Source organism: Lissotriton helveticus, chromosome 6, assembly GCF_964261635.1.
Source record: "Lissotriton helveticus chromosome 6, aLisHel1.1, whole genome shotgun sequence".
NCBI lineage: Eukaryota > Metazoa > Chordata > Amphibia > Caudata > Salamandridae > Lissotriton > Lissotriton helveticus.
In genome coordinates this window covers 1,967,093,335-1,967,106,558 of record NC_136067.1, presented here as the reverse complement: position 1 = coordinate 1,967,106,558, position 13,224 = coordinate 1,967,093,335, and the positions used below count along the sequence as shown (strand labels likewise).

Below are 13,224 nucleotides of genomic sequence, written 5' to 3'. Positions count from 1 at the left end.
AATTTCAATATTTATAATTTTATCTGTTACTTTCTATAGGGAAAACTTGAAGGATCTACACAAATGACCCCATGCTGAATTCAAAATGTTATCTACTTTCCAAAAATGTATAGCTTTCCAGGATCTATTATTGGTTTCACACCCATTTCCACCACTAACTGGTTGGAGGTTAAAGCACAAAAAAATAGAAAAAATGGGATAAGTCCCACTAAAATGCCAAAACTGTGTAGAAAATGTTTGTTTTCTGACAAACATCTTCCTGTTCCTGAAAGCTGGGAAGATGGTGATTTTAGCACCATGAGCTGTTGATACCATTTGCTGGGGAAAAACAGACACTTTCTTCTGCATCGCTTTTTTCTTATCCCCTCCCCCCCCCAAAAAAAGAAATGTTGCTGGATTTTGGCTAATGTTTGGTCCACTCCAAAGGAATCCTCAAACCCTGGGTAGCTTTAGAATTCACAGGATTTTGGGGAAAAAGGCGCTAATTTGGTGTGGACACCTTATGTGGACAAAACATTATGGTGGCCTAAGCGTGAACTACCCCAAATAGCCAAAAAAGGGTGTGGCACAGGGGGAGGGCCTGGCGGCAATAGGGTTACTCCCTCAGTATGTGAACTAGTGCTACAGTAGGACTATTCCTCATGGTCTTAAATGAATTTTTGAATTAGGTCCCTAGTTTTTAATAAAATAACATGCTGATAATTACCATTTTACTTGCTACATAATTTAGCTACTCTTGCTTGACAGTTTACACATAGATTATGCTAATCCTATGCTTTTTCTTTTGGTTCATTTTGTTTCTTGTCACCTCATGTACTCGTTTCTCTGATATTCTTTTTTTCCCCTTGTTAAGGACCTCTCACTCTAACTCCATCTTAATAGCTTTAATTTCCCTGTCAGCTATATTTCTACCAGGTCCGCAGAAAATAGCTGTTACTCTTGGGACTGTTTACTTAAAGGAACATTGTTTAGGTATTTAATTCATCAAAGAGTGAATAATTTATTAATGTTTTACCTGTATTAACAGATAACAGATGGTACAATGGCAATGCAAATATAGTATCGCTCTGTGTATTACAACAAGGAGTATATAAATGAGTGTGCTTCTTGTGTTAAGATCTAAGGCAAAATAGAGACCAAAGACATCTGCAGAAGATTCGTCTTCTCCATCAATACAGGTAATGACTACATCTGCTTATTAGTTTTTGGAGCTGAGGTAGACATAAAAGCTAATCAACATTTACATGGTTTTATCAGATATCCTGCAACCATCAGTATATGTGTGGGGTTCTAAGAGCTGTATCAAGCAGAAATCTCTAGAATAAAAGCTAAATTGATGTCACTAATGGAAAGAGAGTAACTAAGAATGAGGAATTACAATGTTTATTCAGAACAAGCCTGGTGCCCGTGGACCTACTGAACTGATAAAAAAAGTGTTGTCCCCAGAGCAGGGGCAATCCCGCCTCTGTTGCGTCCAGCGCTGCAGTGAAAGAGGGTTGAGACTGCCACTCTGTCATTCAATGCAGAGGGACTAGGAGCACGTTGAGGATGAGGCAGGGACCCTCTACAAGGCAGTGCAGCGCGTCACTGGACCCAACGCAAGGGTGACTGGGAAGATCCCTGAGACCCCATAGAGTCCTGCTAAAGGGCATCCTCAATGGGATACACTGACTGGGTACACTTCAATGGTGGCACACAATTAGTGAGACACCAGATGGACTATTGCTCTTGTACCTGCATCTGTAATGCCACTCAAGGGCAGATGTGTTTCCTCATTTTTAAGGGGACATGCCCCCATGCCCTTAAGGAGACACCAACTTGGGATCCATAATACAGAAGGTGGTGTCTGAAGTCCCTTCAGTAAAAAACACCGACGAATGGCAACTATGCCGCAGGGCACCTTCTGTAATATGACCCCCTGGATTTTTCAGTTTGCCACACAATTACCACCAGCCTATTGCTGGGATAATGGAAAATGTTTCCTTACCTACAGGCGGGACGCCTTTCTGGTCTGTGATCGCACCATGTAGGCGGGAACCTTGCTTGGACTTCTTTTTATACATCTAGGGCTAGATTTTTGCTCAGCTGATAGGAGGGGAAATGTGTTTGTTGTACCCGGTATCCCAGGGTCCCAGAGACAAGGCACGGCACCTATGAACCAGGTCAGAATCTGGATCCACTTGATACCCCTCAGGGCTTCTTCTGACTGTAGATTCCAGAGGTATGTTTACTCGTCTGCATTTGCTACTGCAGTTTGTTTGCAGTGTGAATAATCTGCAGGAGGTAGTATTACAGAAATGTGCATTTGCATGTGCATACATTTTACTCTTCACATGTAAAAACTATCTCTAACACCTCAGAAAATACAGGGGTGTGTTGGTCTTTGTCACACCTTATTCACCTTCTAGGACCAGTTGTGCAAAATCATGGTTGCAAAGAAGAAGGTGCAAATTGCACATGAATAATGTGCATTCCTTCCATCACCTTGTTTGTGTGCTGTAGACTCCATATGTGCAATGGTTATAACCAATACTGATTTACGTATGTCAGGTCTTTCTGTCTAGAGTGGCACAGTGAGCGAAAAACAATGGACTGGAATGTGGCTCAACCCATCGTAAAGTGCTGAGGTTAACTCAAGCTTTACGTTCAGCACCCTGTTTTTTAATTTACAAACACGGTTGCATTTTGCAAAGTCACCAGTAGACTAGTTACATCATAAAAAGTACTTTTATAGAACTTCACAAAAGCACCGGCTGTAGTAATAATAAAATGACCTGACTGAAAATACACAAATGGAGGTATACTAACATGTATTTGTAAAGCAGCCGTGTCCTTTTGAAGGATAGATCCTGCATTTAAAGTAGAGATGTTTAGGGCATTGGAAGACATCAGGGGGACCATGCAATAGTCCACTGAAACACTGTCTGCTCCCCCAAAGCCACCCACAATGTTTCCGTGTGCATGGTTTGGCAGCCACCTTTGAGTAGTTTTAAAGCCCATTCACATATGGGTCATGGTTACAGTTCTTTTCAGGTATGCGACCATGCTGCAAGCACCAGCAAGAACCTGGTAGCAGTGTTTGGGGTGTCATGGCATTACATAATTATTTATCAAAAACACAAACAATGAAAAAGTATACACATGTATTTTTTTTTACAATGTGATCCTTTGACTCAGCAGTCCGTGGCATTTAACAGGACTACTTTCTGTGGGGGGGGGGGCACTGTTCTTGTGCAGAAAGTCTTCACTCAAACATGAGGAAACCAATAGCAGAAGTGGACTCAATCACTGACCCTTGCTGTGTCCTATGGTGGGCACAAGAAACGTGTGATTGGCAGTACAACTGAACAATGAAGAGGGCTGCCCGAAGAAACCCTGTACATAAGTATGTGAAGTGAGATTTACATATTTCTATTAAAATGAAAAGGTTTTGGATCACGCCCGATCCAATGACTTCTCCTGCACCCAACACTGTTATCACTACATAACTTTACCATAGAAATGCTGTGACTTGACTTAAGGCCAGTAGAGCAGGATATCAACTCAGAGAATGAAGTCACATTAAAACATTCAGGGCAAAAAAGATCTTGTCAAAGTATTGCAAACCCTGGTTGACTGTAGACATCTCCTCCTTTTGGCCTTCCCAAAGTATTCTATACTCTCTGAAGTGTATATACACTGTGCAGCAAGCCTCATTTTAAACAAAGAATAGCATTGGAAAAGCCTATGGATCTGGCATTAAAAATCATTTTTGGCTTTGTCAATGCTTGTTTTTTTGTTGCAACAGTTTTGTAAAAAATTATCATCGTGTGAGCTGCTGCCACTCACCAATATTTTTTAAAAATTGTCTAAAAGAAAACATATTTTTGGGTCTCCAAAAGTATACATTGCCATAGGAGTCCCTGGCACTGAAGAGAACTACTTTTAGGGTGGATGTACCCCATGTGAAAGAGCAGAATGCTTGTCACTCACAATGACATAAGCCAGTTGCAAACATTTTAGTAAAATTAAAAGGTCTTGGCCTATAAAGGTGACCATATCACTTAGAGAGACCTGACGCTAAAACCTCATTTACTTAAACAAGAAATTAAACAATTGTGTCTGATTGGAAGTGCATACATCAGCAGGAAGTACACCCTACACGAGCCTTCTATAAAACACCCTTCAAGGACTACTTGATGACAAAGTATTGAGATGCATAGTTAACATGGAAGCACCTTCCTGACCTTTACAAACTTATGGGGGATTCCTACCCAAGGCCAGACTGGGAACCGAAACTGGCCCTGGCAAACTGCTCGCCCGGAGGGGGGGGGCGGGGGGGGGCGGGCTATTGCCGTGATCTGTTCTTATATGTCTGTGATATCTTACAACAAGCTGCTCCTCAAACTCTGCCAAGCGATCTGACTCCGGTGAGGCTTAAAAGTTGAAAACCGATAAAGAAGGATGTTTCAGTCAACTGTGGTTGTCATATTGTATGGTGGGCTAATCAAATGAGTCTCCTGTCTTCCCTTTCCACCCGTTCTTCTGTTTCACTAGCCTTGCCCATGATCACGGTGGACCTCTGTTTCCTCTCCAATTTCAATCAAATCTAAATTGTTAAAACATTTGTTTTTCTATTCGCAGAATGAAAGCTGCAGTTACAGCTGCGTTTGTCTGCACACTGCTGCTTGTCGTGGATTCAGCACCGCGAGGTAATGTGAATATCCATTATCAGACGTAATTGTGTTTCTTTGCAATGTACAAAATTTTCATTATCTTCACATTATATGTCCGTTATCTCGAGCCCATTTTTTAAGCCCTTGAGCACTGGCATATCTTGGAATGTCCCTCCACAGTGCTCTCCTGGTAAGCATCTGCTTCTTCTCCTAGACACTGGAAGGCCAGATGTATGTTGCTCTTCTGAAGGTGTTATATTATTAAATATCGAGGCTAGGAATATCACGAAACACTAATATCCTGGACAGAATATTGAGGCAAAACATAAAGTAAGTGGTTAAAGAGGAAGTGTAGAGTTACTAACTCCACATCTACGGACCTTGAAGATATAACACCAAGGTACATGTTGGACCTATCAGCCTTAGGATGTTCTTCCCCCAAATGTTTTTCTTCGTTAACTCCTCTTTTTGCTATTTCTTTTTTTGGCCTAAGGACTCTGAGCACTTCCCCGCTGCTGACCAGTGTTGAAGTGCATCTTCTTCTCCCTTAAGCATGTTAACATTGGAGTACATAACCTTGGTATATTTAATGTTCTTGTAAACCCATTGTAACTGCCACTCACACAAGTAGCCCTTTAAACTTGTCTCAGGCCTGCCACTGCAGAGCCTGTGTGTGCCGTTTTTCTGCCACTTCGGATTGGCATTTAAAACCCTGTGCACAGCCTTAAACTCCCCTTTTATTGGACATACATCACCCCTAAGGTTGCCCTAGGAAGCCCATAGGGCAGAGTGGTGTGTAAGAAAAAGATAGGTCATGTACCTCTTAGTAGCCAAATTCATTTTTCACTACTGTGAGGCCTACTTCACTCATAGGTTAAGATTGGGAATTCCTTAATACCATTTTAAGCTGTAAACCTGATTAGAGAAGGAGTAACTATTCCATATTTTATATCTTTCGAATGGTAAAAACAAATCCACCTTGCTGATAAAATTGAATTTGACATTACAATTTTTGAAATGCCACTTTAAGAACGTGGACATTTCTAAGCTCTTACAGCTCTGTGTGCCTGCAGCTTGTCTTCCATACAAGTCTGGGATGGGCAACATCTACACTTTGTACATTCCCTCTAGGCTTCCACAAACACAGGAAGATTAGGTGTGCATGAACACTTATCTGCATTCTGATGGCTCTTGCTTGGCAGGAAGGGAGAGAGGGCCTGATACTTACACCTGAAAAGGCAGTGCCATGTCCCCACACAAAGGGCTGATTCCCCCCTACTGATAGTCTGGAGCTAGGTCTGGGAAGAAAGGAAGTCTGTGCACTTCAAAGATCCTTCTTTGAAGTAACCTTCACTTCAAAGGCACAACTGGGTATAAGTATTGGGTCTCCGATGCCCATCCAGACCAGAAACCTTTAGACCTACAACTGGACTCTATCAGAAAAACTGCTGTGCTGCATGAAGGACTGAGACTCTGCTGGACTGCTGACCTGGAAGGCTTGCTTCTATGCGGTGCTGCCCAGCTGCTGTCTGACCCTGGTGAAGGAGAGCTGGACTCTGCCTTGCACTCCAAAGTGTTCTCCAAGGGCTTGTTGATTGCCTCCGGTTGTTGAGACTCCGGGAAATCAAAGTCTCTGCCCCTGCTCTTGTGCCCGGTTTACTGGAAGTGGTACCTAACAAAAGGAGAGGGGCCCTTTTATTCCAAAGGAATAAGGCACCAACAAGACAAAGAGTCAAACATAACGCCCCCTTTGGGCAAACAAGTAATTCAACTCTCATACGTCCAAACCAAGGACCAACCAATATCACCAAAACAAAAAGTACAAATATTATAATATAAATATATATGCACAGTACCAATTAATTTTTTCTAATAAGAAGTAAGACAGTAAGTTTGGCGGATACCGGCTGTAGCATTTCCGACAAAAGTTACAGATCCATTCTGGTTGGAGGGTCTTCCGCCCCGTCGTTTGTCGTAAGATACATCTCTCAGAATGGACTGGTAACTCTTGTTGGAAATGCTGCAGCCGATATCCGTGAAACCTAGTGTCTTATTTCTTGAACAGCTCCCTTAACGATCTCTTTTCAACACTTCTGGCAACTTGAATGGCCCTCAGACGAGTTTTTATATCCCATTTAGCACTGCTGAATATGGATACCACCCCACTATATACTCATGACCTGACTAAGAGAACCTAAGTGAATATTCCTCAGATGTGCTTGTGTATCCCACACAGTTCATCGCTCTCCGCCCTGATGAAAGTGTTGCCCTGTCCTGGGCCTTACACCGAAACGCGTGTTGGCGTTTAATTCTTCTCTTGTCCTTGGATGCTGTTCCCATTCACCATCGGGATAAGACACAAGAACTGTCCATTCTTACATTTTGTACCAGTTTTACCATCTTGATTGATTTGTAGAAATGTGGTTGTTGTGTGGAATGAATGTGTATTTCACAAGGGGCGAATGCAACTATGACTGATGGTTATGAATGATTATGCGTGGGACTCTATATATATTTATTGATGATATTCTATGTATTTATGCATGCATTTTGAAGTTTGACAATTATGGTTGATATAATAAAAGAAAAATAATTGTGTTAATGAATTCCATGGTTGAATGTTTTGAAGATATGCATCTGTCAGCCCTTGGTAGATAATACTGGGACCCTTTCCTTGGGCCATTTACAATCTTTATATATAGGCAGGTGACCTCCTCTAGTGTAGATATTCATTAATTCTCCCCTGCTTCACCTGCCTGTCTTTCATCTGCAGTGGTCCCCCTTTGTATTGGTTCAGTTGGCCGCAACACCTACACTATAATTTACCCCTAACCTCTTCAAAAATGCTTCCAAGAACTTAAAAAACAGGCTTCCTAAATCTAACCCATAAACCATCATTTTCGACTAATACTTCCGCACAATTAAAGAATCTACCATAAATGACCTTATTTTCTACACCTAAGGAGGAGAACAATGGAGAAAAACCCTTTGCTCCGTGCTCCGGATCAGTGAATCCTCTAAAACCCCCTATGGTCTCAGACTATCATTAGGTCCCTCAAGCGCTTTCCAGGCAGCAGCAACCATTTTCTTTTATATTAGCGGGATTATCCTTATCCAATCATCTGAACACCAAAAGAATTCTCCCTAACCAAAACTCAGCCTATCCCTATATTTTTTCTATTAAACTGATGTTATTGGCTTTTAGAGGCAAGCAAGGCATTCAGTACAACTGTCATGCATTATTACAGTATGGTACATTTTGATATAATGAACAGTACAGTATGCCATTATGAATAAAAAAAAACAACAATCAAACAGTCCCCCTCCCTCCCCTTTCACGGGTCAGTACATCACCTCTCATGTAGTATCTAGGTTGGCATATAGAAAAAGTAAATAGACTTTGGGCCAGGGGGGCGCCCTATCCTCTGGACAATGCTGATGTGCATTGTGGGCTATAAAGGCAGGTATTGTGCAATGGGCCATCAACTTTGGAACATATAAGTCGTCTTGGTGACTCCGCAAGGTAGCCCGCCTGTGAATCCAACTCTGGGTTCATTAGACCATCCACTAGTGCACCCCAGGCTCGGGCTCTGTCCATGTTCCCTATACCCCATTGTGCTTCCCTCAGGAGTATTTTTCCCTTGCAGCCTGCCCATTTCATCATCTCCCTCTTCCATATTGTTAGTTGAGGACATGCTGTTGCCTTCCAATTCCAAGCTATCTTGTGCTTGGCAATGATATATGCTAGGTCCTGAAACCACCCTGTTATCTTGGTCTCTGCAGGGTGGGGAACCAGTTTAGCAGGCAGTGCCCCGGGGTTCGTGGGATCTCGCTCCCAATGCACTCCCTGATCGTTTGTATTACTCCCTCACAAAAAGGGTGTAGTGTGGGGCACGCCCGAGCATGTGTAACAGCTCTATCAGTTGTGCATCGAGGGCATGCTGCATCTGGTATATGGAAGTGTCTGCTTATGCGCTCTGGTGTCAAGAATGCCTGGTGTAGTATGTAATAATTGATAGGTTTAAAACGTACATTTATGGAAACTTCTGATGTTTGCTCTATTATCTAGTCCCAGTCATTCTGCTCGATAAGGGGTGTCAAGGTACTCCTCCCACCTAGTCCTCAGTGAGTTGAAAGGTAGTTGTTAGTCTGTACGCAGTGCCCTATAAAGACAAGAGACCATCCATATACCACCTGCCGAAAGTGATATATATTGACAGCTCTGGGATATTGCAGGTTCCAAGGATCCCCTTCCCAGTGCTTCCTAATCGGCGATGTAAGTGCCCTATGAAGCAGGAAGTGCCCCCGCTGCAAGTAGCATTACACCCTGAAGTCCTCAAACAAGAGCATCTCCACACATTGGTCCAGGCCCCGCCAGCTTCCCCCATGTCGGAGTACATGCAGGAAGTCCATGGGCAGTTCTGTCGTATATGGGGTCCTAATGTGCATTCTTTGAAAAGCCTCTATTCCAGCACTTTGTCATGATGTACAACTCATACAGGTCACTCGTGTTAGGACGCTGCTCTCTAATGAGGACCCCAAGAAGCTCAGAAAGCGATGGTACCTAGGGGCCAGGGGTCCAATCTGGGTTGCACATGTGCGGGATGCACTGGATTAGCCACTGAGTTGGGCCGCAATGTAATAGAGCTCAAAATCGGGGACTGCTAGCCCTCCCTCCTCCGCCAGGCGCTGCATTGTTTTCAATGCCTCCCTTCGTCGTCCCAATCCCCTGATGAACTCTGTACTCATGGGTTTCAGTTCCCTTAGCTGTGTCCCCGGGACCCATAAGGGCAGCATGGAGAAAAATGAAGAAGTAAAGGAAGGGCCACCAGCTATTCTCCCAATCCCTAACAGTGGAAGGGTCCCCGAGAAATTCATGACGGCTCTCAGGGAACCAATTGCTTACCTTACATTACCCTTCAATAGATTTTCATTGACGTGCTAGATCTTGACCCTAATGTAAGTCAGGCATCAGGGTTCCCATTGTACACCCGATAAGTGCATTGGAGGGTCCTCCCTTCACGCCATGGGGAAAAGCCTGCCAATTAACTCACAGGCCAGATAGGAGGCCAGCTCCACCAGCATATTTCTGGCCCCCCTCAAGTCCTCGTCCGTGTAGCACAAGAAGAACAGCAGGTTGTCTCCATACAGCACTATCCTGTGGCAGTGCCTCTGAATTGGTAAGCCCCTAAACGCCCGCCTGCCCTTGCATATGCCACCAAGGGCTCCATGGTGATTGCAAAAATTAGCAGAGACGGAGGGCACCCCTGTTGTGTCCCTGTTCCACTATGCAGCTCGTCGATATAGTCATGCAAGTGCGTGCTCTAGCTGTCAGTCGTTTATTTAACAGTCACGTCCAGGCTACGAAAAGCTCTCCCAGTACCATGTGCAACGTCACCTCATGGAGGTAGTGCCATTCAAGTCCGTTGAAAGCTTTTTCGATTTTGAGAGCAAATACAGCTGCGTCCTCCTTAGTACAGTCAGCTGCCTCCATAATCGCCAGGAGGCGTGTGATATTAGTCAACCCAGGATGAATCCCATTTGATCTGAACGGATCAAGGTCGTCATATGAGAAAGCAGGTGGGTTGCCAAGATCTTACTCAGGATCTTGTAGATACCGTTCAACATTGACTACGATCTATATACTGAGCGATCATGCTCCGGGTCGTAGGTGGGGTTTAATTCCACTGAGAAGCCATCAGTCCCCAGGGTCTTATTTTGCACTATATGTTCAATATCACAAGATATTTCCTGCGGAGAGATATCATCTCCCAGGGCTCTCGCCTCCCCCTCCTCCTCCAGGCGCGGGATAGGGCTCGCTCCCAGAAAAGCCTGCACCTCCACTGTATCTATTGTTTTAACACTTGTATATAATATCAAGTAGTACCTGGTAAAGATATTATTGATACCTTCTTGTGAATATATTCTCTCGCCTTCCTCGTCTTCGAGGTCCAATATGGTGATTCGTTTTTGGAGGTGTTAGCTAGCCGGGAGAAAGATTTATTCCTGTCTATCCTATCCCGCTAGACTTCCCTCAGGCACCCCTTTGCTTGAGCAATAACGTGGCCTTTCTCTCCTCTTCACTTCCCTTCAACCAGTTCATGAGTCTCACACCGACACACACCTCAGTGATGCCAGAAACCGACCAAAAAAATGTTTGAAATGATCAATGACAATCTAACGGGCAAACCAACCCTCTCCTTTGGTTACATCTACAGCTTAACTGTTAAGAACTTTCCACCTTCTTCCTGGGTAAGACAAAAAAGATTGAAAATGACTTTTGGACTGCTTTGTATCTCCTTGAGGCTCATTCACTCTGCAAACCCCAACTGTCCATTCGGCCTGAATGTCCTACACACTGCCATAAAAACCGATTATGAAGCTTCCATATTAAAAATACTGTCTACTCTCAAACCGTCAAACCAATTTCAATGATTCGCTTCCCTCGAATCTCTTCAGAGAGACAAAATCCTCACTGCTCCTACTCTGGACCAAAATGGTAAACTCTTCGCTACTTCAAGGCACCATACCAGGATGCCTCATGGCAAGACAGGTTACCCCTATGCTTCAAAAACCCACGCCGGACACAATGATCCAAATCACTTCTGCTCTATCTCCAGCATCCCAACTCTCTCAAAGCTCATTGAGAAATGTATCCATGTCCAGCTACGCAATCAAGTTAAGCAATTCCAACTCCTGGACCAATATCAATCTGGATTTCGTCAGGGTCTCAACACTGAATTGACCCTCACGCACATAGTTGATGACTCTTTACAAAAGCTTGATCAAAATGAATCCTGCCTGCCAATTCTCCCTGACCTCTCTTCAGCATTTGATACAGTCAAACATTACAGCCTCCTGGATTTACTGGAAACCAGGATGGGGCTCTCCTGTCCCGTCCTAAGTTGGTTCCCCTCCTTCCTCCAAAATAGATCCCAAAGAATAAAGATTATTCACTCCCTGTCCAACTCCACACCGGTGTCTTTAGGGGTTCTGCAGGGTTCCTCTCTCTTACTCACTCGCTTTATCCTGTTCATAGAACCAATACCCAAAATCCTGAGGGCTTTGAGCAACAATTATCACATGTACGATGATGACAACCAACTTTACCTGAAAATCTCCTCTCTGGAGGATATTGGATCCTTTAATGCTACTCTACAAAAAACTCAAAATTGGCTGACCTAAACCATTTCAAACTAAACACTCTCAAAACTGAATTCCTTTTAATTTCACCCCCCAAACAGGGGCCCACTCTTGGCCCTGTACATGGGGGTGCATGCAGGGGGGCTCATGTTTTGCCCTCTGTGTGCATGCACCCATTACTGCACTGTATGGACTGCATAGTCCATTTTATGGAGAAAAGTGCACTCGCGGTCACGTGGTGGTGCGGATTAAGGATCACTTATGATCCGTTAAAATTGCAGTTTATTAATCTGTTAACACAATTTAAATTTCCAAGCAGTCGTGGACCCCTGACCACAGTTTAAGAACCACTGATGTAGAGCTTTTATTCTTTGGCTAAAACGCTTGAACACGCAAAGCCAAAAACTGAGCTAAGGTCTACAATGATTTTTCATTATGTACCCACCATACATTATGGACACTGGAAAAAAGGAAAAAATACAAACTAGGTACCAAGTAAAGCAGTACATTTTAAAATACTGTGATCTGTGATCAAGAGTAGATCTCATTTAGACAGAATTCCTTCATATTAACACTTTTCCAAAATGAAGACAGTCAGGTTGACAGAATGAGACTGACAAAACTTCAAACTGGAGAAATGCCAAAATGACAAAATTCCTTTTCCATGATAACAGCCTGGTTCAGTGGAAAAGGTATAATGGGGTGGAAACCAAGGACTTCAAAAAGAACTAAATTCTTACAATCCCTTCTACCATATGAATTGTAAGAATTAAAGTTTATTTGTTTAAGTATTGTTTTGTAGTAGTAGGGATTGGCAATAGTGGATGAGGATGGTGCAGATGAAATAGAGAAGTTGATCGAAGGGGGTCAAGAGAGAGGTTGAGCGGCACAGAGTCAGGGAGAAAAGTGATAAGATCAGGGAAGGGTAACTGAGTCAGGGGAAGAAAAAAGATGATATTGGGCTAAGGGGGTTATGAGGTAGCCCTCAGATTAGAGAAGCAACAAACACAAACTGAAGTAAATAATCTTCCGTCAACAAAGGCTTTCACTGGATTGTTTTGTATGACTCTTTTTAAAGGTTCCTGTGCCAGGTAAATGAAGCACTGGTCGCAAAATACTGGTTGGAACTTGCGATGAGTATTTTTGTGACAAGTGTTGTATTTTGCAAACCAACCAATGAACTACTGGGTCGGTAATCAAAATACTGAATCATAGTGGGTCGCAATTTGACATACTTAATGAATATTAATGAGACTGGGCCCGATTCACAAAAATGATCTGAGACAAAATTCTAACTTTACGACTTTCGGTATTCAAAAAGCCATTAGGAGTAGTAAAGTTAGGATTTTGTCATACTTTTGTCTTAAGTTTTGGTATTAAGGCAAAATCCTTTTTTTTTCAGCCTACAGATATCTCTACGGGCTGC

General features: G+C 43.2%; 1 protein-coding gene across 1 annotated transcript in view; it reads left to right on the top strand.

Annotated features, from left to right (window-relative positions):
- The first annotated feature begins 1,116 nt into the window (after positions 1-1,116).
- LOC144763943 (fucolectin-like) overlaps positions 1,117-13,224 on the top strand; it is a 109,034-nt gene continuing 96,926 nt past the window's right edge. Inside the window, exons 1-2 of the mRNA XM_078649988.1 lie at positions 1,117-1,178; positions 4,624-4,691. Of these exons, the coding sequence (XP_078506114.1) occupies positions 4,625-4,691 (67 nt within the window). The 5' untranslated portion in view covers positions 1,117-1,178; position 4,624. The remainder of the gene's footprint in view (positions 1,179-4,623; positions 4,692-13,224) is intronic.